This window comes from Marmota monax, unplaced genomic scaffold (assembly GCF_021218885.2).
Source record: "Marmota monax isolate L192 unplaced genomic scaffold, Marmota_monax_Labrador192_F-V1.1 WCK01_AAM20220418_F8-fsc00057, whole genome shotgun sequence".
Taxonomy (NCBI): Eukaryota; Metazoa; Chordata; class Mammalia; order Rodentia; family Sciuridae; genus Marmota; species Marmota monax.
In genome coordinates this window covers 6,219,022-6,246,702 of record NW_026693933.1, presented here as the reverse complement: position 1 = coordinate 6,246,702, position 27,681 = coordinate 6,219,022, and the positions used below count along the sequence as shown (strand labels likewise).

Sequence of the window (27,681 nt, the reverse complement as noted above, 5' to 3'; positions counted from 1 at the left end):
CACTTTACATTATCAGTAGTGAGGGAGATTACAGAAAAAGGGATATTCTCTGTAGTTTGGTGGTAAAATGTTGCATACTCAGTTCTCCAAGAGGGAAATGCTCTCATTTATAGCTTTTGCTGATTTCCATGGCTTGACTACTCCCAACATGGGTGATTTGGGCCTAACAATGTGATGTCACATGGAGTTGGGGGATATGTGAGTGATCAGTCATGGGGAGCTTGTGTGAACAGGTTCTTGTAAATCATTGGATATTCTCCTTGGGATGCTGTTAGTTGCTGCCTTTTGCAACATGAAAGACCTGGCATCATTTTCCATCACTCCAACTCGAGCCTCTCACCATTGTTCTCTTGCTTTCTGTGTCTTATTGTATTCACTAACTATAGACTTGGTTAGGCTTAGAAGTTTCATCCCTTTTATTTTCTTGTTTGGTGTGTCCCTCTGCTTGCACACTTTTCTCCATTCCTGTAGCATGATGGATGATAACCTCCACAGAGCAGTCAAAGGTTTATTTCCCCATTCTAATTTCTTATCATATAACTTCCCTCCATTATCTCACATTCAATAAGGGTAATACTAGGCTTCAACAGATAAGAAGCCCCCACTAAATCATATTCACTTTCTTCCACATCCTATTAGAAAGCATTAAATTCAAACCACATGTTTTAGTCAGTTGGTTTTTTTTTTTTTTTTTTTTTTTTCTGCTATGACTAAAAGACCTGACCAGGACAATTATAGAGGAGTGAAAGTTTACTTGGCGGCTCAGAGTTTCAGAGTCCACAGCTCCATTTCTCAGGGCTTGAGGTAAGGCTGAACATCATGGCAGAAGAGAGTAGTAGAGGGAAACGTCTCACATGATTATCAGAAAGTAGAGAAAAAGACTGCATTTTTCAGATACCAAATATATACCCCAAGGCACACCTCCAATGACCCTCTTCCTCTACCCATACCCTACCCACCTTCAGTTATCACTCAGTTAATCCCATCAGGGGATTCATTCACTGACTCAGTTAAGGCCCTCATAACTCAACCATTTCTCCTTTGAACATTCTTGCATTCTCTCACACATGAGATTTTGGGGGATACCTCACATTCAAACCATAACACCATATATCAGAAACTTTATGAATTGCCTTCATGTGAACATAAGACATGGGAATTATTATTCATATTTTATAGATTTAATAAATTCAAAGCTCAATTAATTTGATTAATTGATTCAAGTTAACCCGTCCCATAAGCAGTGGAACTCAGATACAGTTACAAGATCCACACCAAAACCTATCTTTATTTCATTGCAACATCTTGTCTCTCAGCCAATGGGATGGTCTTCTTTTCTCCCCCATTAATATTAAAATTATAGTAATTCTTTAGTTTTTTCTAACTGTTGTTGACTACCAAGTCTTGCCTGTCCTCCCACTGAGTCAGTGTTTGTGCAAGTATCTGCCTCTCTCCTATGATATAAACTTCTAAAAGCAAGAGCCATGCTTTAGTCATCATTTTATTCCTTGCTGTAACAAGATTCTTTGTACTGCTAGGAACTCAATCTTGATTTAATAAGTAAACTAACTAATGAACAGTGACTTTGAACAGTATTTTGAGTATTTTTTTGCTGTATTTGTACTATGAGAGCATTTCTTTTTTTTTAATTTCTTTTTTTATTCATTTTTTTAAAAAAATAATTGACAGTGGAATGCATTACAATTCTTATTACACATATACAGCACAATTTTTCATATCTCTGGTTGTGTATAAAGTATGTTGACACCAATTCGTGTCTTCATACATGTACTTTGGATAATGAATCCATCACATTCCACCATCCTTGCTAACCTCTCTCCCTTCCCTTTCCCTCCCATCCTTCTCCCCTATCTAGAATTCATCTATTCCTCCCATGATCCCCCTCCCTACCTGGCTATGAATCAGCCTCCTTATATCAGAAAAAACATTTGTTTTTTGGGGATTGGCTGACTTCACTTAGCATTATCTTCTCCAACGCCATCCATTTACCTGCAAAAAAAAATATGGAACCTTCACGAATTTGTGTATTATCCTTGCTCAGGGGCTATGAGAGCATTTCTGTGTTATCTGTGTTGGCAACTATCAGTGATTTTTATATATGGCAGATCAGATTTTACACTGAAGAAATACCCAGGTTTAGTTTGCTGCAGTGAGCAACAAAAGTCATATGCAAAATATACTCATATTTTAGTACCAATCATGAAGTTTACCAACGCCTGGCTGTTTTTGTCCCAAAGCTATTGTTCCCATTTCTAAACAGATTATGGTTTAGACTCCAGGGGGTTTCACATGATTTTAGGGAAATGCCCCTCCTTGCATTTCTAACTAATCCAGGAGGCTCCAGGAAATCTCTTTATAGTTTCAGAAGTATTAATTAGGGTTCAGCAATCTATCCAAATGTCTCTGAATTGCAAGAGCTGAGTGCATGTTCTGCGATTAGTACAAATTGGCAAATGTGAGGGGTTTACATAGCACTCTGCCTAAGTGCCTAAGTAGATGTATCATTGGATCTCTCCTGAATCTGTACCTTCTAATTTATGCATCACCTGTGTGTATTTCCTGCTCCCAGCATCACTGAGAAGATGCTTCATGATTGAGTGTGCCTCAGGGCTTTTCTATACATAGCAATTCATAGTGCTGCAGCAAGATAAATGATACAGAGGTTTTCTACCTAGGAAAGTCAGAGAGGCCATTTTGACCACTTCTAACTACAAAGATACTCGAATTCTCACAGCAGTGACCAACCCCCAAATTACCCACTTGCAATTTTTAAAATACATCTACTTTCTGCGATATTTTATGCTAATCTCCTTTGCCAGCATCTTGTTACCAAAAAGTTCCCAGTTACGATTTATCATGAATATTTCCAAATGCATCGCTGATCAGGTTCAATAACAAAGGGACTTAGAACAGTCTTAGAAAGCATTAGTTGTAAATACATTATTTTCAACAATACAAATTGAAAAATGATGTACCAAGTAGAGCATCAGAGGCTTTTAAGTGAATGCAATGTAGAATATAGGTTCCAGAGATTTTTATCAGCAGGATAAACCCACTACAGAATAATCTATTTATCTAGCATTTCCTTTCATCTGAGCAATCACAGTGAAGACTGAATCTAACAAAAAGGTTCTATTAATATGTTTCAGTTTGTCTTCCATTGATGATCTGCAAGTGATGGCCTATACTTTGAGAAGTTTGATTTCAATGTAAGTCTTCAGATAAATAAGTGACAGGGTAGCCCACTCATAGTCTGTCAGTGGTGAAAGGTACAATTCTTTATTAATAGGTTTGGTGAGAGTAAAACTCAATGAGGGTAAATCTGAGATGATTTTTTTTTTGGCTGTATCATAGACCTTGCTATGATATAACCTTGACAATTATTTTTTCTTCTCTTATTTTGCAGAATTGAGCTTTGTCAAGAGAGGTGGGCATATGGGTGTTCATGATACTCTCAACAAATAGTATCAAATTATACTTTGAGACTTTATATGGATTGAACCAAAATAGAATGGAACTTCTTATTTAGGCCTTTAATTGTTTTCACTTCAGTTGTAGATTATATGGTGATATTGAAGGAAAGAGAAAAATGACATCTCAAAGTCCCACTTCATGTGATATTACTGTTAATGGATACTATTTTTAGAGGGCAATTCTACATAATATTTAGTTCAGTCTGTGTTCCTACGTTTTCAAGTGATAGAATCATAACTGAATTAGTTTAGTGAGCCCAAATAAGTAGTGAGTAAAGAAGTTTATATTCCAAATATTCCAATTGTAAGTGCACGGTTCATTGTGTCATTTTTCTGTTTTGTCATTACACTGTGTGTGTGTTTGTCTGTGTGTGTATGCATTCTTCCATTTGTCTTATTTGATCTGCCTTTGTCTCTATTCTCTCTGAGCCTGGTTGCCTTGGTTACCATTACATATGCACTTGTATGTGAAGTATTCCTTTGACGTACATTTATTTCTATGGAAACAATGACATCATTGATGTGGACAGGTGCTTAGAGAAAGCAAAGTGAAGAAGCATTGACTATTGGTCTTTCTTTGGTCATAAAATGTAACATTGAAGCAATTTTTGAACTAAAGAGCTATTTTTTGCTTTAATTTTGACTTGATCATGAAGCTACAATTTTTCTTGCTTACAGACTTGCTTGAATAAAATGAATTAGAACTGTAAAATACGTTATATAAGTCATTATATGTAGTGTCATAAAATTCATCACATATAATAATAATAGTAATTTATTTAGCCTTAAGAGTTTATGGTAGTAACATTTGTTATTGTCAAAAAAAATTGTGCAAGGAGTTTTAACTTAACATCAAAACAAAGAGCAATAAGATGGTGCATCAAGAAAAAAGAAAAAAAAACATACTTATAGTCACTATTTTAAAAATCTTTAGCTTTAGAAACAGGAATATAACAAAAAACTGATGGTTATTAAACCCTCTTTCTTATGACATCAAATAAGTCCGTGTATAATTGGCATTCCATGTTAAGTCTTAAGAGGTCTTAAACCTTTTTAAAAGGCTTCTATTTTCCTGTTCTATTTCCATGCTATTCAAGTCTATTTTTTTCCCTTTGTAGATGATGTGGAAACCTGCCTATGATTTTCTCTATAATTGGAGTGCTCACTATGGAAATAGCTACAGAGATGTTTTACAAGACCTTCAATCAGCTTTGGACAGAATGAAAAACCCTGTAACCAAACAGTGGAGAGACTTAACTGGAGCTTTACTACTAGTAAATTCTTTGGAGATTTTGAGAGTAACTGCATTCTCTACTTCTGAGGATGTGTAGGAATAGGGTGTGCTTTTTGGGAAAGGGAGAATGGTAGGGAGAGAGGTGTGTGTATGTGTGTGTGTGTGTGTGTGTGTGTTTAAGAGAGGAAAAATATCTCAGAAAAATTACTTATTTTCTTCATGTTTGAAAAACTGCTTTTTACCTGGTCAAAGTAAGCCTACTGTTTTATCCAAGATTGGGTTTTTTAATCAAACATGTTTTTCTATTTCAGAAGCAAACATTAGGCTGCTTTGTTGTTAAGAAAAAAAAGAAAAGCGCTCTCTCTCTCTCTCTCTCTCTCTCTCTCTCTCTCTCTCTCTCTCTCCTTCAAAGTTATTTCAATTTTCTGAAGTTAAATGACTGCTAGAATAATAAAATTGCACAGATATCAGAATAAACTAGAAGCTCAACATGAGCAATTGGATTTTTGCTGGAGGTGAGGACAGAGAAGGAGCAAAATGACACTCAGTGGCCAGGAACAGGGCTCCCCTCCTTCTATGACACATGGCTGATTTCTTATGTTCCTGAGTGAAGTTTGCCAGCATTACTCCAGCATTTCTAACGTGGAGAAACCAAGGACTGAAGAGGATACCCAAAGCCAGTATAAAGTTTTCTGCTTGAAAACCTGGTTCTGTTTTTAAGATGTTCATACCACATAACTGAATAAGAAAGAAAGGAAGGAAGGAAGGAAGGAAGGAAGGAAGGAAGGAAGGAAGGAAGGAAGGAAGGAAGGAAGGAAGGAAGGGACTGCATACAAAGCTTACAGGGAAATGATAGCCATCTCATTGTAATTGAAACTTGTTATTTTTTTTTCCCATCTCTTTGCAAGACTGCCAGAAGGAAAACATGACTTATCATCACAAATCTGTGTCTGCAGATGCAGACATGGACCTGGTGTTTTCATCAGCCTCCTTCAGCATGTTGGGCGCTAGCTAATCCTGCCTAAGTCAGACTTTTTTCTGCAGGATCCTAATGTAAAGTAGTTCTATACCTTTCAGGGATTTTTAATAACAAGAGTTATTAAAAAGAGCCACCATCAAAACCCAAATTACTCACTGTTGCATACAGCAGTTTTAACCACCCATAATATTAATATCATTGTATGCTTGCTCACAAAAATACATGTGTGTGCATGTGCATGTGCATGTGAGAGTACACCAGCATGTTTTTCAATGCTGTGAAAATGCTAATAGCCATCAGAGTTCACAAAAAGGTGGTTTGTGCTTACTCATATGTTCCGTCCTCTGGTGCCCTGCGAGTGTTTGTGTTGGGACAGTCATTCACATATTGTGATTCAATGTGTACCTGTCTGTGGCAGGCACCTAGATGCTTGAGGTTAGTAATGTGCAGAAAACATGATCCCTGACTTCTGTGATAAGCGACAGTAACAGATAATAAAATTTGATACCATTAAATGTTAAGTGGTATCTATAGTGAAAGCTGCATTGGAGAGGCTGTGATGCTAAGAGATACAGAGGTCCAAGGCCATCATATAAATGGAGTGGATATTTGATAAGTTTTCCCTGGGAAAGAAATGCTGCTCCTGAAGGAGGACCAGGCATTGCACCTGATGTTGGAAAGGTGCTGGAACTCACTTAAGCCCCCAGACAGGAGAGAGCTCAGGAGCTCAGGGAGCCAGCTGAGGGAGTAGAGTTTGGAGGCCACATTAAGGCCATTAAGACTGCTAGCATTTAGGGAGGAGAAAACACACCCTTAAAGGTAATGTGGATGAGCTAAATAAGGGTTTTGTTTTAGGATCCTGAATAAAACATTGTCCATTTGGCTAAAAAAAAGTGAAAGTAGAATCTGTGTAGAGCTTTTAATCCACCCACCCTAAGGTACTTGAATTATAAAGGTAATTAGAATTTAAGAACAGTCCTTAAGACTTTCAGTATTTATATTTGATGGAGAATGCATCCTAACCAAGGAGTCATGTATACACATTCAAGGACAGAATTCATTTAATTGAAAATAAATTAAGGGAGAAAGAAAAACAACTAATTTGTAAATTCGGGACCCAATCATTCTTAGTGATGATCTTGCTTTCTTCAGAACATTCTTGGAATCTTATTAACATGTCAGCAAACCAGTGAGTTTTGGGAAGGGATATTAAGGGATTAATAACTGGGTTTTTCCAGGCTGCAAGATTCGAGAACACAGAGATCTTGTTAGCTGATTAGGGTAGTACAATTAAATAAACAATTTCAGATTTATACATCATCATGTTTTAAGATTGTGGTTGGGAATTTTAAAGAGAGTTTTAAAAACTAGAAAAATATCACCTCTGTAATTAGAGGTTGAAACAATGACTTAAATAATAATAAATACAAAGATATTTTATAATCTTTCATTAAATTCTTCCAGGGGAATTTTAAGTCCATGTTCAAGCATTGTTATAAATTCTAATATTTTTAACACATTATTTTACTTTTCTGATTTATATTTTTCTTGCAGTTATGGATTTTCATAATCAGAAATGATTAAATTAGTGATCAGAAATTATCTTTTATATTTGGCATACAGTCCATGAAATTTATAAGGAACTTACATGCTATTCTTGACATCATTAAAAGCATCAAAAGCTATTAATCCAATACTACTTAGAGCATTTCAAAAGGGGAAAAAGATTAAATGATTTGTTCAGTTCCTCAGGCTTTCGGTCTAATGATGCATGAAGTAGGATGAGTTTTATTTCAGTCCCTAGCTTGCAATATGAGTTTTTTTAAATTTAAGCCATAGAACCTCTGCTTTTTTCTGTGAAAATCTTCATATAAAACAGTAAGATTCATTCAACAGTGTGTCATTAACAGTTCATACTAATAATGGATATAGCACACTTTCATGTCCTATATTATAGAGGCTACTATGTAAGTTTTTGAACATGGGATGGCTAGATTTCGGGAAGGAGCAGAATACTAAATCAATGGATAGCATTGGGCTGAAAAATGCTAATGCTAGTAAACAGCAATGAATATGTGATGTGAACCTACAACAGAAAAACATGAGATTGGACAATGCCATATGTGGAAGTTTCAAAACTTCAATTTTCATACTTCGCTACCATGAATGATACTCTTAGCAATTTTTAATGTTTAGGGAATATTTTAGGCAATATAAAAGTATAATTATAAAATATGTGACTGGGTGTTTTTCTAATTTATATATATATACACACACACACATACATGCATGATTCTCTCCTTATTTTATATGTGTTTTCTCCCATATGCTGCTGTCTGGCATAGTGGAGTAAAGCAGAATCATATAACCCAAAGATTAAGTACCACAATCATGGTAGGTGACAGAATCCAAAGACATTTTGAAAATTAAACAGAATGTTAGAGATGATTTCTTGCATGCCTACTTACCAATCCGCAGCACAAAATAAAAAGTGAGTATAAACAGGAAACTTAAACTTGAACATACCATCTGATATATAGCTGGTATTCAGCATCAAGATTTCATCAAATGTTTTGAAATATAGTATATTTTACATTAACTTTCTGTTTATGTATATGCAGAAAGTTTTAAGCCTAATAAACAGTTTCACAATTTGGAAAATAGTGTCAGCTTATATAGTAGGGAATAGGGATGGAGAGATTTGAACTGGATAAAAATTTGTAATACCAAAGAAAATAATTCCAGGGCCAAGCACCCTTGGACAGCACAAATTGCTTCCCCTGCAATACATTAGTCCAGAAAATGAGGGCTGTGGTTTCTAATCTTTGCCCATTAGTCCCAGTAAGGGTTTAGAACTGTCACTTAGCCTCCTGGGCTTCACTTCTCTGATCAGTAAAAAGAGGAGTTTGAATGGGGAAACTCCTCAAGTTCCCTGTAAATGTCTATGAATGTAGATACTTATAAGCAGAATATATTGTGGTTTTGTTTGTTCATTTCAATAAGAGGGAAGAAAATGTGAAGTAAGAATAATAATTTGAATAAAAGTTATCCACTTTAAAAGTGTCCTCTATTTGCAAGGCATAGCATAGTACATATACATAAACTGAGCACTTTACAAATATTATCTCATTTTTTCTTCATATAATCTTATGAAATTGGTTATGAAATGTGTACTATTTTCAATATTTAGAATCACTATTTTTAAGAATAATTTAATACTACTCAAACTACAGTACTAAGTTGGAAGGTCAGCAATAGTTCTACCAGTAGGTACTCTGCCAAATATGTTTCTGTCTCATTGCAAAGGCCTTAGACCAATCCTTAAAGGCAAGAGTTTTTCAACTTGAGCAGAATCACCTGAAGGGCTTGTTGGGACCCGACTTCTTGGCTCCAACACCAACTTTTAGCAGGTTTGAGATGAGACCTTTGCTTACCCAGTAGTTTCCCTTGTGATGCAGATTCTGCTAGTTCAGGGAACCTACTCTGAGAACCACTATTTCAAAGTTTCTTTCATCTATATAGAGACTAAATAATGTTTGTTAGATTAAAAAGATTTAGATAAGCAAAATTTTCATGTCATTCTGTTAAATAAGTTGTTAAAATTGTAGAAGAGAACTAAAAATCAATTTAAATAATACATTTATTTACCTAAAATAAACTTTTGTCATCAGTTGATAATAGAAGCATAAAAATAATTTTAATTATAAAACTAAATAATTAAGATCTGTGTCTCATTTAAAATATTAATATATTTGAATAAAAATATTTGATCATTTGGGACATTTATTCAGTATATTAAGATAATTTTGATAAATGTATGTAATTTGTTCTATAAAATCTCCTTAGAGAAATCTTGTCCTTACTGACTGATCATTTGTTAATCTTGTTGTTAACTTTATTTTACCTTATTGAAAAAATATTTTCAACTAATGGGATGAATACAACCATTTCTATACCCTACTTTTGTTGTAGAACTACAAAATTATTTAATAAGCATTTGTTTATAAGGTAGCTAGATACTCTCTTCCCATCAAGCATTCCACATTTAAAGAGATAGTGACTAAGAAGGGGGTAACAAATTGAATGTTGACATAAAAAATATATCAAATTTCATCCTCTGCCATCATTTCTTATTCTTTGGTGGCTGATGGGGAGAATCTCTAGCTTCATATTTTTCTGTTTTTAAAAAAGACAGTGACTTTTGTTTTGTGCCTGAAAGCAGATTTTTAAAATGTTCCTAATACTTAAGTCCACCCTTAAACCCTTCGAATGTGTTGTTACATTTAATGTATTTATATACCTATGATTAGAGTTGAAAATAAAAGTTGTGACAAAATAGTTTGTTTTACTTAAAACGAATTCTACCAAACACTGTCTTTAAAGAAGATTTTGGAATTGTCAAGTTTGGTATAATATTGCCTAGACACATATTAGGTTAAATGGTATAACAGAATTAGCTACCACACCCCTACTTACTATAATATAGGACTCCATTATGTGGGAGGAAAATACCTTCTTATGTTCCTAGGAAACACACACTAATGCTTAGGACCTTCTATCATGGTGGAAAGTAAGGATGGTGTGGAGGGGAGACGGGGGTGTGGGGGTTGATCCAGTTCTTATGATAGGAGATATTTAACGCAGTGGAAACTGTCTTCCTGCCTTCTGTTACTCTTTTTAAAACTGGAAAATATCTTTCATTCTTCCTTTTTATCTGATCAATAGTAAGATAGAAATGAACTGTTGTTTGGTTTTCTCTAGAGTGGATTTAATATTATTTAAGACTGTTTTTTAGAACTACTAAGAAACTTCAGCTAAAGACAGCAGCCCTACATTAAGATCATCATTTAGCAGTCTTTCAGGAGATGTTGTCAGAAAACCTATTTTAAACTGGCTTTAAGCACAAAGAATTTATAGTTTCTCACGACTGAAAATTCCAGAGGCAGTTTCAGGCATTCCAGGATCAGAGCTTAAAGAGTGTGACCAAACTTGTGTTTGCTCTTTTATGTTTTTCCTTTCTCTGCTTTTTATGATTTCATCCTTGAGTTGCATGAAGTGGGCCCAGCAGGTCTGGGTTCTCCCTTCACAGGGACAAGAGCACTAACCTCGCATTTACTCCTGTTCAAGTTTCAGACTTCTCTGGCCTTACAATGTGTCAAGTTGGTTTAACTAAAAAATGCTTCCCAGAATTCCCTTCACTGGTTAGGATTGGTCACAAAAGAAATCTGTACCAAATTCAGAAGGTAACAGTGGAACAGTAGCCATTTCTATTCATGGAAAATAGACATAGGCCAGGCCTTATTGTAGCCCCTGACTCAACTTGTTGGTCAAGGGCAGCTGACTAAGCACCAGCTACAATCTCCCTGGGTTCCCCTTCTTCCAAACCCTGTCCAGATGTGAGTACCATTCTTCAGTGAGACCACCACTCGTCCTTCAGACTATTCATAGCAGTGAGGGTAGAATCAGAGAGAGACCAACATGGCGGGCAGGCAGCTGACAAAAGTACTTTGTAGTTGTTCCCCATATCCTGAAAGTTCTTGTCTCCATTTTTTTCCTTCAGCCTGACCTGACTTCAGACTCTTTACCAAAGAGTAGCATGCATAAATGCATAAATGCTATTATCTGATCTAATCTGTATAATAAATCCTCATTGAAGTGGTTCTTGCTTCTAAGGTAACCTTGTCTAGGAGAGTAAGACAATACTTTCTGATAACCCTACAAATGGAGTCATTTTGATTGGACAATTTAGGCTTCAAGTTTATCCCTCAGCCAGTCATTGAAAGCTGTAATAAGCAATCCTTCTATTGGATGGGCCTGGATCATAAGCTAATTTATTGACACCCTACCAGGGTCTGAGAGCTCAAAGTCATTAAACACTGGATGAAATCTGAATATGTTTCTGGAAATAGGAAGAGGTGGATACTGGGGAAGCCAACAGCAGTTTCCCCCTAAAAATGGGACATGAGATTTACCTCAGAACTATTTCCTATACTAAGAAACCTTTTTATCTTAAGTATAATTCAAGGAGTTAAGTCTTATTCCTTTGTTTCAGACTGGGCAATGGGCCTATGTCTAGGTACTTCTGCACTAAATCAAACACTAAGTAAATGAAACTTCACAGGCAATGTCTGCTCTCCACATGCTAACTTATAAATTGCTGATGTTATGATAGAACCATCAAAAACATCCTCGAGACTATGGGTGCACCTGACCTAGGCTTACTATCTAGCAGGGCCAGTAAGCCAGTGAATGCACTCTACCAGCTTTCAGAAAGAACTAATGGGGAGAGTCTGAGAGAAGGTTCTAGAATGCCTTGATTCAGAACATTGTAAAGTTAGAATCAGTGCCATGACTTGGTGAGAAACACTATGGCAAATTTCTTTGAAAATTTCCTGAATGAAATTATGAAACTACGGCAAGGGCAGTTGTATTTCCATCTTTTTCAGCTGTCTGACTTTTTACTAGAGACCCTGATTTCCTTTCCTGAATAAGTAATAACCCTAAACGCCACCCAGAGGGAAAGTGGAACTGTGGTAAGGATGGAAGTAAATTAGATGATTTTAAAACATCATAGAAAAATAAGGCAAATGAAAGGGATAGAACACATAAAGGTGCTGTTTGTTCTTTTTGTAAATGCATTTCAGCTTTGTTAACATAATTCACATTTCATATGGTTAACCATTTCTGCTCAGTTTTAAGAACCCATAATATTTTTTTTCTTAATATGTAGTACCCATTTAATACTTTTTAAATCATCTTCATAATTTACCATGCTTGGAGAAATGCTCTTCAGGAGGGAGTATCACATTGCCATGTTTTTCAAGGTGGAATAGAATGCTGTGAGTTTTGGGGAAACAACAGATTAGTGATAATGGTTGTTGGTGAGAGGACTTGACATTATATTTCTGAAGCTATTTTCATGAGTTTTCACTGATAGTTTGGAAGTAAAAAAAAAAAAAAACAAAACAAAAAACATCAACAACCCTCTTCTTGCATTCTTAGAGAACCTTTGTATTCCTTTCCATTTTGCTAACTGAGAAGTTATTCTTTGCTTAAGAATAAGAGTTCAAGTTCGACTGTGAGAGTTACAGATTCAGGACAGTTAATTAATCCATTTGCCCTGGGTTCCTGCCTAGAGCAAGGCTTTTAATCCAACTTTCAGGAAACTTCTGTTTTGACCAGTTAGTAAATTCTGTGATTATTTACCAGAAAATTGCATTAGTTTGCCAGGGCTGCTGTAACAAAGTACCACAGATTTGTTAACTCAAAAAAACCCCGGTTTTCTCACAACTTGACAGGCTAGAAGTAAGAACAAGGTTTTCACAGACTTGTTCCTTTTGAGGGCCACAAGGGAAGGATTTGGTCCTGTCCTTTCTCCTTAGCCTACGAATAGTCATCTTCTCCCTGTGTCTTTACAAGGCCACCCCTGCAGGCCTCTGTCATGTCTTTTTAATGAACACAATTCATCTTGGATTAGGACTCACCCTAGTGATCTCATTTTGACTTAATTACCTCTTAAAAGATCCTACCTCTAAATGTATTCACATTCTTAGGTACTGAGGGTTAGCACTTCAACAACTGAAAGGATGACATAATTGAGTTCACAACAAAAATGATTTGGTCAATCTTTATAGTTTTTTAACTCACTGAAATCAATTACTTTGGTCAAATGCATTTTAGACAATCATTAAATAAACCTTTACATTTTTTTCTCCTTTTCTATCACCAAGAAGTTGTAGATATTTGCAAAATGTGAGGAGGGGGATGGACTCCAGAGCCCCAGGATGATCATAAATTCAGAGAGACAGACAGCCAATCTTGATAACTGAAACTCTGTCCAGACATTGTTCTTTAACATCAGGCATGACTTACAAACTCTGCTTCTTAGAACTCTTAGACAACAACATTGCTGTGGATAACATATACTTTTAGATAATTTTCCATGGGTGTTCTTTGATGTCATGATAGGATCTGGATGCTGCAGAAAAATAGTGCTCATTTGACAGGTGAGGAATTATGAAGATAGTTTAACAGACTGGGTGTTGGGGATGGGGACTGCAATAGGAATCTAGATCCTTTTGAGATATCTATCTATACTAGAAATAGAGATTTAGATAAAGCTTTCTAAAATATTGGTGAGCACTGAGATGCCCAAGAAGCAAAACATGGAGCAAAACAAAACAATGGAAGTTTTAGGTCACCCAGAAAGCCCTCTCAGCAAAGCTCCTGGGAGAATGGTCTTAAGGCAAATGGAGGGTAAGAAAGAAAGGACACACTGGACTCCTGAGGAGCCCAAGGAGATCATCCTGAAATCTCCAACTGAGAACTGCAATTTGAGAGAAAAGGTTAAAAAATCTCCCCCAATTGCTATTTTTAACAGACTCCTTTCAGTGTAATTAGGGTAAACAACATTTCCCGGTTTGCCCAAGACTGAGGGGTTTCCTGTGACATGGGATTTTCAATGCTAAAACCAGAAAAGTCCCAGACTAACCAAGACAGTTGGCCACTCTAAGTATAAAACACTGAAAGTCACTGTAAAAAATAAAAAGGACAACTGGGGGAATAGCACCTTAAATCATAATCAGGTACTTTGTAACCTCACTCAATACCCACCATAGTAACCCTACAGGAGGGAAGGATATAGGTTATTTTTATATGTGAAGGGAATCAAAAAGAGTACCCTGAATGGGCATTACTTAAAGTAAACACAGGGAACAAAATTTGATAGGGAGGAATACTGAGAGTAAGCCTTGATTAGAAAATTCTGACTGAGGATCAGACCCAATACAGCTTTTGCCTAATGTAGATAATCCTTGCAAAGACATCTGTGTGTTTTTTACCCAATTACCATCTTATCTGACTACAGAACACTGAATTAACTTAATTTATATATATATATATATATATATATATATATATATATATAAATATATGTGTGTGTGTGTGTGTGTGTGTGTGTGTATACACAATCTGTCACTTTACATAAACATTCCAGTCAGGTTATAGAGAGGGTATTTGTCAAAGTGTTATTTTGGCTTATGAAAACCAGTACTAGTAATGTTCATCTGCACGATAAATTTTTTAAAATAAAGAAAGTATAAAAAATTTGTGGTTAATCTTTCCATCTTTGCAAAAGCTCTTTGGAAATCTTCCTCAGAATTATCTAGAACCTGATAGTGACTTAAAATGGACACAGATTTTGCAGTTATCAACCAACCCATCAATTAGCACTATGGAACATGATTTCAGGCCCCACATATGTGAGCAATGGTATCCAAATAAATTTAGAGAAGAGTTGACTTTTAATTATGACAACCCAGTCAACATCGGCCTCCTTTCTCTGTTTTTCTTTTCTCTCTTCCTTTTTCCCCTCATTTCTTCTTCAACTCTTTTTCTTTTTTGTTTTCTTCCCCCAGCCCCCCACAACAAAAAGAGTAGGAGTAGGCCTATTGTTTTTAGAACAATATACGAAGTTAATATTCATGAGAAAATAATTTCATTGTAGATCTATTATGTTTTAAACAAAGCATGACAAGAGACATGTCTGGAAAACAATTCCATTTTTAGGACATTTTCACTCTAGTGGAGGAGCTAAGCATGCAAACAAATAATTATAAATGTGACAAGAAATAATGATCAACAGTGGTCGAATTTACATGCAGAGAGGCCTTGAATCAATGCTCTTTATCTTAAGGGATTACAAACATGTGAAGAGCAGTGAGATCTGTTATTATTATTAGAGTTAATTCATTGTTGCCCTTGTGGTTTTGTGGCATAACAATAGACATAACTATAAATTGTTCTTTTACATATTTACATTTAGCTAGGTTAAAAGCTCATTTGGCAATTAACTTCAACTGTTACACTTAGTAGAAAGAGCAGACTCGAACTCTTCTTCTCTCTGAACTACCTGCTTCTTAAATTCCATTTCCCTATGTCCTGGGAATGCAGAGTAAGCACCATCGATCAGTTTTCCTGCCTTCTCAGCCCTATTTGGATACTGATAGCTTCTGTATTATTTAGAAGCAGAACACACCTTCAAATGGAAAGTTTCTAAAATCCTATGCAAGGTTCCTTATTAAATATTACAATGACAACCACATTAATGCACTCCTTGATTCCTTGGGGCCAAAGGGCAGGTGAAACACAACATTTAAAGCTCTGGGTAAATTCAGGAATCTATCAGTATGTCCTGACTCAACAGAATAAGACCAAGTTTACGGGCAGGACTCTTGCATTAATAAAAGAGATTGTATTTCCAAAACATTCCATAGTTTAAAAGAGAGAATAACTGCAACTCTGACTAAACAGTGAACAACAGAAATAATTCTATCATTGAGCATTTCACACAGGAAAAGACCTCGAGAGAGGCCCAATTATGACTAACTGTGAAGATAAGACACAGAGTTGCTTCTCTCTTTAGAAAGAAACAAATATTTCAGCGGTTGGGAATATAAAAAGTGTATACATGCAGAATATTGGAAAAAGTAATTGGAAAAAAAATTCTTGGAGGTTGATACATTTTCCTAAAATACTCTAATCAATATATCTGTAGAGTATTAAAGTGTATCCATGAAAAAAGTATATAAAAATATATATTACTTAGGACTGATTATAAAGGATAGACCATTCTAATCAGTTCATGAACTAAAGTGATTTTTAAATAAAAGTCAGTAATGTAAGATTTTCTTGTTTTTGTTTATTTTGATAAAAAATTATTTTTCTATAAAATATAGGCTTTTCACTTTTTGAAGTACTTTATTGAAAGAGCTTAATGCAATGCCTATTTTGAGTCTTGTTATTATCATTGTGTCCCCTTTGGTAGAAATGATGGATTGAATTAATCATCTATGCTGCTTTTCTGGTGGCCCTTAGATCAATACCATGATTTCCAAGATGATTGGATAATCTCACTGGTGGAGCAATTTATGTGAACACCAGACACATTCACATTGGGTATTATTTTCAGAACCAATCAACCCACAAAATATTTAGTAATTCATTAGATGTCCAGTACATAATCAGAAAATCTACAATGAAATAAACCTACCTGATGGTCACCTAGATTTATTTCCACAGCCTAAGTCCTTTAACAGTCACCACCCATAAAGACAGCTTGCTCCATACTGAACATTTTTTTTTCTTTTGTTCAGGTCTGCCTGTACTTAAGTCCAAATATACCTCATTCATTCATTCCTCATTTAATAAGTAATCAAGTGTCTAATATGTGTCATAATTGCCAGGAAAGGATAAGAAGACACTTTCCAGTCCTCATGGATTTTGTTATCAGTGGGAGGAAACTAGTGCACCAACACCCCTCTACAAGCACTTTCTTCAGACATTTGGAGACAACTATGTTACTCTCAGATTTTTAGAACAGTTCCTCATTAGGTTATACAACCAAGTGTCTTCCTTAAAAAAAAAAAGAAAAGAAGAGAAAGAGTTTCCAGTTCCATCTCTACCTATGCTATTTTCACTGTGATTTGCCCATGCTCCTCTAGATATTTGCCCAGTACCAAACCCAATGTCTTAGTGAGGTCTATCCAGAGAACAGTCATCTATTCAGCCATTTATTTAGAAACCTTATTTGTTCTCTTATGTGCTAGTCAAATGTGAATATAACTGTAATTTCTGTCTTTACAAAGTTTATATTTTAAAAGAGTTCCAAAATGGATGAACAGGACAACTGCTTCTCTAATTGTGGAGAACATAGTTCCATTTTTAGTCTGTGTTCTGTAGATAAGAAAATGGATTTTCATAAGGTTGTTACTTAACTTCATCATTTATGTTATTTTAAAGAGTTGTGGCCCCAGACACAGGCCCAAATTCACTGAGCTAAGCAAATAATCTTGAACCTAAGGCCTCTGAGAAACAATACAAATGGCAAAATAATGAGGTTTTTTGTTTGTTTGTTTGTTTTTGTTTTTAAGAGAAAGTGGGTTGTGGTAAGTTATAGCAGGTTGACAGATTTCTGATCAGTATTAGTTTGAAAATAGAAGAGAATATGGACCTTTACATGTTGCCACCATCATTATTCTCTATATTTGAAATGCTTTATAAGTATAAATAAGTTAAACATTTAAATAGGTAAGTAAAGGCTAAACTCTATGCTTCTGCTAGGAGCTTCCTCACCAAATAGGGTCTCAACTCACTTTCCACTCTTACTGAATGTCTCCCTTTAGTAGTTGAAAATATTATTTCATCTAACACAAATGGTAAAGATACTACCTTTAAGTAATTATGTATTATTTAATACATAATGGTTATGTATTAGTGTTTGACAAAGGATAACTCATATGCCATAAAGGTGATAGGCAATAGACTAAAGACTGAAATTGCTATACTTTTCCTCTAAAATATTAAAATTGCATAACTTTCGTATGTCCACATATGTATCCATATCATGTACAACTACAAGAATGAGCAGTTATATTCCATGTATGTATAATATGTCAAAATACATTCTACTGTCATGTATAACTAAGAAGAACAAATAAAAAACTGCACAAAATTACATATAGGAATTTTCTCTCATACAGGCTAAAGAACTCTGCAACTACAATCACGAAGCTGGATAACAGCTGAGTTCTGTTAATTAAATAATAGACAAGCCAGTTAACCTCTCCAAGTCTTTACTTCTTTACTTATAAAATGAAGACTTGATATCCTTCCTAGCTCTGGGTCCTCTCAGCAAGGAGCAAAATAGCAGAGTTAAGAAAGTTGGTTCTGATATCAGACTGGGCATGTGAAAGCAGTAATAGTCCCTTTCTTACAAGGTGTTCATGTAGACTGGATGAAATAAAAGCACAGCCCTTAGAACAGTGCCCAGCAAATATAAAAGGGCTCATTTTGTCATTACTATCACAAAATACTGTGATCCCATGTGCTCATACCCATGCTAGCCTTGTGAAACTTATAATACCAAGTGCTTTATTTTGAATTATTACTTATCAAATATTTCCATAATATTCCATTGTATCCCAGGATTGAAACACACACACACACACACACACACACGCACACACACACCCGGGTCTGAGTCCTGGGGAATTAGTAATGTATATGAGAAGAGAAGTACATAATTACTAAACCACATAGTTTCAGAGAAGAGCTAAGTGGTTAAGTTCATTCCCAGTTGAGAGGAGGAATTCACAGATGAGACAAGTCAGTGTTGGGACTAGAGCTGGGTCAAAATGGATTTAATGAATAATGTGGGAACCAGTAAAGTCTCAGTAGCCATTGTTGTCTTAGTCTCTTCTCAGCCATTGTCAGTGCTAATTAAAAGAATGGAATGACACAGTCCTGAGCGATTTCATCACTAACAAAGAGGGCTCTGGGTTATGGGAAGAATCCGACTTGATTATTTACAACCTGAGGCAAGAAGTTTATGTGCCAAAATTTGCATTCCTCTACTTAAAAGTATGAATTCCTTTCATTTCTAACACTCAATTTCTCTTTCCAAACAAGTCATTTACTTTTTATTCCTCTCTGCCAGGAATCCCTTTGAATACTCCTTACTTAACTCCTGCTCACTGAGGCAAGGCACTCGGTCTTGTGCTTCTTAGTTTGAACTTGGAGGATATTTTGGTCCTCACCAAAGGAGGAAGTCAGCACTAAGCAGAGTCTTCATGGCCACTGTCTAGAATGATCCTTGGAGAGGCAGCCATTAGATCCTTACAGGGATTTGATGTGGACGAGTTTATCCATTCTCTGTGCTAACTGCAATAAATAAAGCTTCAAATATGTAACTAGGTATGGCAACTGTGTGCCCAGCTTTGTTTTGTACTCTTTCAATTTTCTCCTATTATTTGATGTAAAAAGAATTTGAGTAAAAAGATTTTTTACTGAGCTGAACCAGGTGGTTTCAGAAATCTGTTAGACTCCAAACTGAGTTCCTGGGTCCCTTTCGGTTCCATGCCAGTCATTTTTCTTCCCCTACCTCGGCTGGATCTCTAGTTACAATACCAATCAAATCACAGAAACTCTTTTTTGCTGCCTTTCAAAAAGAAACTGAAACAAAGAGTACTATTTTTGACTGAAAGGAACTGATAACTGGTTTCTCTGCTCTTACATCATGTCTGCATTATCAGTGTGGCTTTCATTTCAGAAGATGGCTAGAGAGCAGCTCTTCTGAGAATGGCCCTGAGCCCCTGATAACTTTCCTATTAGTGATGGTATTTCTGGAACTCAGTGTTTTCCTTACTTGGTTTAAAAAAATGCAAAATATCCAGACCTCTTTTTAAAGTGACCTCAATGAAACCATATACAGCTGAGAAGGGTAAGGATATAATTATGTGCTCTCTCATATACTGTTATCAGCTAAACACAACAACAATGTGTTTTAGTCATCTGTTTTGCTGCTGTGACTAAAGGACCTGACCAACACAATTGTAGAGAAGAAAATGTTTATTTAAGAGCTCATAGTTTCAGAGGTCTTAGTCCATAGAAGGCCGGCTCCATTCTTTGGGACTCAAGGTGAGGCCGGACATCATGATGGAAGAGTGTGGTGGAGGAAAGCAGCTCACATGGTGATCAGGAAGCAGAGAGACAGACTCCACTGGCCAGATACAAATATATACCCCCAAGCCACGTGCCAATTTCCACCTTCTCCAGCCACACCCTACCACTTCAGTTACCACTCAGTTAATGCCTATCAGGGGATGATTAATTCACTGATTGGTTTAAGACTCTAGCAACCCAATCATTTCTCTTCTGAACATTTTTGCATTGTCTTACACGTGAGATTTGGGGTGACACCATATCTAAACCATAAATAAATAAATAAATAAATAAACCCACAGAATGAATTCCACAAGGGATTTCCGATTGTTATCCATGCTTCTTATGCTTTCTTTTCGGATAACCTAGTTTCCTCAATCACAGAGATAACTCAAGTTTGTTGAACATGAACTGTATGCCAGACATTTCTCTTTGTGTGTGTGTGTGTGTGTGTGTATGTGGTTCTGGGGCTTGAAACCAGGGCCTTATGTACGCAAAGCAAGCATTCTATCAACTGAGCTATATCCCCAGCCCTATACTAGGCATTTGTACCAAGAACTTCAACAGAAAGGAACAATTCATGGTGGCTCACCTTGGAAGATTAAGTGGTATTCCTGAATTCAAACTTGAGTCTTTGAACTATAATTCCAGCAGAATTACACTTGAGGAATGTATTTACAAGAAGCTGTATTTTGTCCAAAACTTCTATTGCTTTCAGATACCATTTGGAAGGTATGAATGAGATAGTTTGGAAAGGGATCGATTTTGAACAGCCTTACCTCAGCTCCAAGTACTTTAGTCCTTATGAGAACAAGGCTCCCACCTTTCTTTCTATATCAGACAATTGCAAGAATTATTAGGAAAGACCAGACTATTCACCGAGGATCTATTATGGTAGGATTATTTTGTGAATTTATTTTAAATCCCCTGATAAGGGAAATGTACCAGATATGTTTGTTATTTTAATGCCCCATTAAAATTGCAATCTTTTAGGAAGAGAAATTACAACTTTCTACAGAACATGTATACTTATTCTTTTTTTTCAATGTGTATAGTTCATCATGTACGTGATTATAGACAAAATGTTTTGTTTTGGTGCTAAAAGAGAATTACAAGAAAAATCTTAAGTCAGAAATGTTGTGTGTAAGCAGCTCACAATGGAGAAATGAAAAGAGGAGAGTAGAAATCAGAAATACTCACAGGAAACTCATGTTTCACCTCCAGTTGGTAATAGGCAGTGAAACCAAAGGGTTTTTTTGCAGTTATAGCTTAAAGGAAATGAGTAGTGATATTATTTATTCTATAAGGAAACAGTTAAGGAAGGAAGGAAAACGGTTTTATTATTAAGACTATTCTTTCCATTTCTTGTGGCAGTGTAAGACACTCTATGGATAGATTTATTTATTTTTTTGTTTGTTTGTTTATTTATTTATCTATCTTACCAACATGTGCTTTAATGAAAACAAATGTCCCATTCCCTTAATCTTTCATAGGAACTACTGTGAGGCATGGACTGTTCTGGACTACCATTTCTTTCAATCAAATTAACTGTCAATCATCCTTACAATGACATGCACTACCAAATCTGGAAAGTCCCTATATCCTGATTTTCTTGATTTAATAAACTATGAATATTTTTACATCATAAAAATCTATAATAAGTTTTTGACAATACTTTAAACAATCTGCTCTCATGTATTGATATTTACCCCTAGCACTGTCTTTGAATACAAAGATCATAAATTAGTATAGCTGAGGATAAGACATGAGTATTTACTTTTTAAAAAAGGTATCATCAGAATTTAATATTCTGAAGAAATAAATGTAAGATCATTGGTTGTTTGGAATCTCCCACTAATACAGAACTACTCTGTTTTTGTATGTCAAGACTTCCAAGTAAACAGTACAATGTTAGTCTAGAATTGTGCAGTTATTCCTCATTAATCTGTTTGGATTTTAAGTCTTGTTTTTTATAAACTATCCTTTTAATTGCTTTTAAACATTTTATCTTGATCTTTCTAGAATGATTTCTAAGACTTCCTACCCATGTCTACTAAATGTACTCTGTACATTACTCTGAATATAACTATTTCTGAAAACGTAAATTGCCTTATGTTGCAAACTTTTATTAATTTTTTTCTTTATTTCACTTTACTGTTTTCTTATTTACTTTTATTTACCTTTCAACTCTTACTTATAACTATGGCTTCTCTGTCAAAACACCCGTTTTCTGTTATTACTTCTCTCACCTATTATAAACATAGAAAATAGATAATAGTTCTTAAGCCAAAGTTAATGAGTTCTAAGTTAGATTTCTCTTAAATTGGTTTTAATTTATTTACCTATTCAAATTTTATACCAGATTCTAGTTAACATTCTGGATGATTGATATCTTTATATATGACTTCTGTTAATTAGGGATGAAAAGAGGTGGAGGTGGGGTCTCTATACAGTCCAAGCAACACTACTAATAGGGTGAGAATAGACATTGGAAGTGTGGTATGGTCTGAAAGCAGCAAGTCATTCGACAGGGCTGTAGGTTCAACAACAAGACAAATTGGAGGAGTATGGGACATGGCATTAATAGAAAAGGAATGGCAAATAAACAGGGACAAAATAGCAAAGTCTCTTACATTTTATGCTAAGGAGTTTTCCTTTCAACATGGAGGTTTGGCATGTCACTAAAGCATTTTTGGCATGTATCATGAGCAGACTTGCTCCATTATTTTCACAAGGACCTTCAAGAAACATTCCTTACACAACACATCACTTTCATATCACTGTGAAAACAAAGTTACCTGTGACTGAGGAAATCTTGTTATGCCATGTATAGCATTAGCTAGTGGCATTTGATTCAAAATTTGAATAGCGAAAGTGGATTGTATTTAAACTTTCTTTAAAATACGACTTCATATTTGATCTCTAAAAGGAAGAAAAACAATCTAAAACTCAAATATGACAATGAAGGCTACCTCTTACATAGGACACAGAGAAAAGATCAGTAATATTCTGAGCACCTCTTGAGCGAGGTTCAGAGTCCTCTGACGTAGGTATATTTGGCATCTGGCAGCAAATTGTAGATACAGATCCAGAGTGCTTGCCATTATTATAAAGCATATTAATTTTTTATTGGTTGTTCAAAACATTACAAAGCTCTTGACATATCATCTTTCAAAGCATATTAATTGAGAAAGAATGCAAAAGATAATGAATGTGGAAAGTTGAGTGAAATGTGTCACAAAAATGTCAATCACTGACTTCTAAAATTATTCATCATTATTATCATTAGTATACTAACAGTTATCTTAACTTTTTTATAAAGAGAGAGAAGAGAGAGAATTTTTTAATATTTATTTTTTAGTTTTCGGTGGACACAAATCTTTATTTTATTTTATGTGGTGTTGAGGATCAAACCCTGCGCCCCGCACATGCCAGGCGAGCGCATTACCGCTTGAGCCACATCCCCAGCCTGGTTATCTTAATTTTTAAGTGATAAACAGCAAAGATAAACAGACAGATTTTCACATGAAGTTTTATGTAAGGATTTAATTATAAGAGTTGATTTGTTCCCTTAGTACTGCTCAAAGACTGTAACCCCAACGGTGCTAAGTGCCCTGATCTAATAAACAGAACGTGGAACTCTAAAAAATATTCTGTCATATTGCGATGAATATAACAATAAGAAAAAACAGCAAAAGTAATGAGAAGGATGACAACCAAGATGACGATGACAGTGATGGTGACGTTTCCCTCAATGGTAGTTGTGCATCTTTATTTTCTGGTATTGGCAAATCCTAAGAAATAAAGAATAGGAAAAGCTAAATAGATGTAGTTTACTCCAATTTACTTAGATGGATACAGTCTCAAAGCATCCTATGTTGTACACTTCAGAACCCAGTAAAGTTTTCTCATATATTGATGTCCCTTAAAAACAAAAAGAAAAATCTGACCCTGTTTGGCACAGTCCCTAAATCATAGGGATAGTGAAGGAAAATAAGACTGAAGTGGTTCAACATCACTGACATTCATTCCTAGGTCAGTTGTACAGAGAATGTAGGTTTCAACTAATAAACTTTTTCTCCTTGGCCTCTGGAGGAATGAGAAAAGACAATTTGAACAGCCAGGACCTAGCCCTTAGCCCTTGCCACAATATATTCTTTCTTTTGTGTTTCATTAGGTGACTTCAGAATGTGGCTAGGTATCATTAAGTCCAATTGAATGTCATAGAAGTTTTATCACTCTGCGGTAACAGTGTCCTGTGGTGATGTCCAAGACAGATTTTTGTGAGACTGGTGTCTGTCAGTAATCAGAAACAAATATATCAATTTTTGTCCTTAGATAAAAATTTATTAGTGTGCTAATTTTCAGCCCAGAATTGTGCTTAATTTTTGGTTTATTATTAAATTATTCTTGTGCAATAGAAGTAGATTTCTTTATTTTAATAAGTTCAGAATGGTTTCTTTATCTGACTAGGAAAAAAATCCCCTGAAAATACTAAGATAATTAAATAATATGACTTGTTATCTGAAAACTGTATGAATAGTTAGGATGTGTCTAAGATTCTGCAGAAAATGACTAAAATTAAAAATGTGTAGCCATCCATGTTATTCTTCTGGGAGCAATTATGATAGAAAATATCCTCTTATCCAAGAAAATAGTGTGTTCAATATTATAAATTATAAAACATAAAAAATTGCACATTCTGAATATGATAGCTTAAAAGATTTTCACAACAGTTTTATGAAATGCATGAATGGTGTGTACAGAATGATCCTGTCTAGTTGAGACCAGGAGAGCTGAATCAGCTTCATTCAAAACCATCAACATTTGTGACCTTGGAACAAATCAATAAAATCTATTCAGCTTGTCTCTGGTAAATGGAGTTAATTCAACTTCTAATTCGACTCAATTAATATGTATTGATTCCTCACCATGTACCTGGGCTACAACAAGTGGCTAGCTTTCTTGTCCTTCAGTAGACCACTTTCTAGATGGGAGACCAATTTGTGCACATCAAACCATAATGCAAAGGTGGGCTAAGACTATTAACAGACATGTTCAAGAGAAACAGAGGATGGTTGAAGGTTGACAGAAGATGAAGAGGAGCTGAAATTTAAGCTAGGAAACTAAAGAAGAGTTCCCTTTTCCTTTCTTCTTAGGCAATACTCAAGAACCTATAGAACCATATACCTTTTCCTCCTTACTGATCAATTATTTCTGATTTCCTAAAGTGTAAACTACTTCTATAGGTAGAGAATTAATCAACTTCTAAAAATGTAACCATCATGTCTTGTATTTATTTTTGAAGACTAGAGTTGAAACTGGGTGTTCTCATTCCTCAAATGAGGAATTTGAGTAAAAAAGATAATTGAGTGAAAAAGCACTTATTCACCTTTCTGTCTTGAATTAAAAAAAGACTCTGTTTTGCCTGGATAATCAAATCTAATTAGGAAAAAAAATCTAGCATTCAAAGATTCCTTCAAGTCATGCATCACTTAATGACAGGGATATGGTCTAAGAAATGTGTCAGGAAATTTTATTTTTGTGTGAATATCATGGAGCATACTCACAAAAACCAAAATGAATATGACATCACTGCATAAAAGAGTCTTGTGGGAACACCTTCATGTCTGTGGTCCATCACTGACAGCAACGTCATTGTGCAGCACAAGACTGCATTTGTATATGGAAGGGCATTTGAGTGGCTAAAAATTTCAAATGAAGGGATGGGAAACAATGAGCTACCAGTTTTCATAAAAGGAAAGGTTGCCATCCTTCCAAATAAAGTTGGGCTCAGGAACTGTTTTGGGCAAACATAAATGTTTCCTCAAGAAGCAATTTTGGATAGACTCAAATATTCAAGGCAAGGAGAGAAGCAAGAGAGTTCTGCATCATTGAGTAGGAGTGAGATGACTTTGGCTCAAACATTAAAAATAAAATGAGCAGCTGAGAGGGGAAAAAAGAGCAAAAATACCAATTCTTCATTTTGAACCATTTGGGAATGTTATATATCCTCAAGATATATAAAAAGACAAGTTGAAAAGAAAACAGACACATCTTTTTTTTCCTGCCCATTATGAATTATGAGCCATCTGTACAGCCAAAATGTATGAACGAAGTATTCTAATATGCAATAGATAAAACGAGATGACTAAGGAGTTAGTTATGTATGTACATTTCTTTGTCAAATAATCATAAATTACATTTAGTATGCATTTTAAAACGTAAGAAATAAGTTAGCCTCTGCAGTGTGCTGATTATAATTTTGCTTGGACTCTTAAAACTAACTTATTCCATTTAGAGACGTGTGGAGAAGCTGAACTTAAATTCCAGATGGACAGTTCTGAGCATCACTTTTCAAGCAATGAAAATGCAATGCTGAGTTGGATTTTTCTATTAATAGAGATTGATTTGATATTAGCTGAAGTTGGATGACTTTTAAGTTTCATTCTATCTACCAAAAGGGAATGAGGACAATCCTATCTAATGTTCTTTCACAGTCCAGGGGAAAAGGGTAACATTTGGAGCATTATCTCTTGGTCTTTGGGCTGATCCTGGGGAATCAGACTTCCTGAATTTCAACACAGGGCTCTAACTGTGTTTACTCAGCTGTCACTCCTTACCCCTGAGCTTTAGCAATAATAGTGTTGGTGGCAGAAGTAGAGTGGGTTTTATGAGTTTAGATATATATCAGTTGTAAATATTTGGTTTCAAGGGATACCTGAAGATCCCTAGTATCTTTTCCAGAATGACTCTATTTACCTCTCACATTCCCAACTTACGACCTTACATATTTACTTGGTAAGGGCTAGCAACACAATTGCCTCAAGAGTTCCAATCTATCCACTTACAGTCTTTTTAAATATAAAAATATGTGTTCATCTTTAAATAATTCCAGACAGCAATCATTTTTAGATTTTTATCTTCATTACTAAGAATCCCAATTAATTTAAAAATGTGTTTGTTTTTTATTTCTTGCATTGAGTGATGCCCTACCCATAGTTATAAAAAATGAGTATGCTGATAGTCAAGAGGCACAAGGTAAATTTAGAAGAAATTTTGTAAGAATGTTGTTTCATAAAACTTATCTCCTTTTACATGGGCCACTACCCAGGTCAGTTAGAGTATGCCATAAACACAATATATATGGTTTCAACAAATCCTTAAATAAAAACAAAGAAACCCAACTTCAGTGATAGTATTATTAGGTACATTTACAGCTCATTTAATAATTAGATTCTCAGTCTCTTGATCAATGACTCAAAGAATAGTGACTTTCTATGGAACATGCTGAAATGTCATTCTGAAACTTTTATTTTTGAATAACATAAGTCAGGACAGCTATTTTAGCCAGCTTTTTAATCAGTGTGACCAAAATACCTTACCAGAAAAAACTTAGAAGAGGAAAAGTTTATTCGGGGCTCATGGATTCAGGGATCTCTCTCCATAAACAGCCAACTTCATTGCTCTGTGTC

The 27,681-nt window shown here is 35.2% G+C and overlaps 1 protein-coding gene across 2 annotated transcripts in view; it reads left to right on the top strand.

Annotated features, from left to right (window-relative positions):
• The window catches only part of Macc1 (MET transcriptional regulator MACC1), a 101,974-nt gene that overhangs the window by 58,525 nt on the left and 15,768 nt on the right, over positions 1 to 27,681 (top strand). The window contains exon 5 of one of the 2 annotated variants that reach the window (XM_046463615.2): positions 4,613 to 10,045. The exons of the other annotated variant lie outside the window; for it this stretch is intronic. Coding sequence (XP_046319571.1) covers positions 4,613 to 4,825 — 213 coding nt within the window. The 3' untranslated portion in view covers positions 4,826 to 10,045. Of the gene's footprint in view, positions 1 to 4,612; positions 10,046 to 27,681 lie in introns of those variants that run through there. 2 annotated transcript variants of the gene reach the window in all.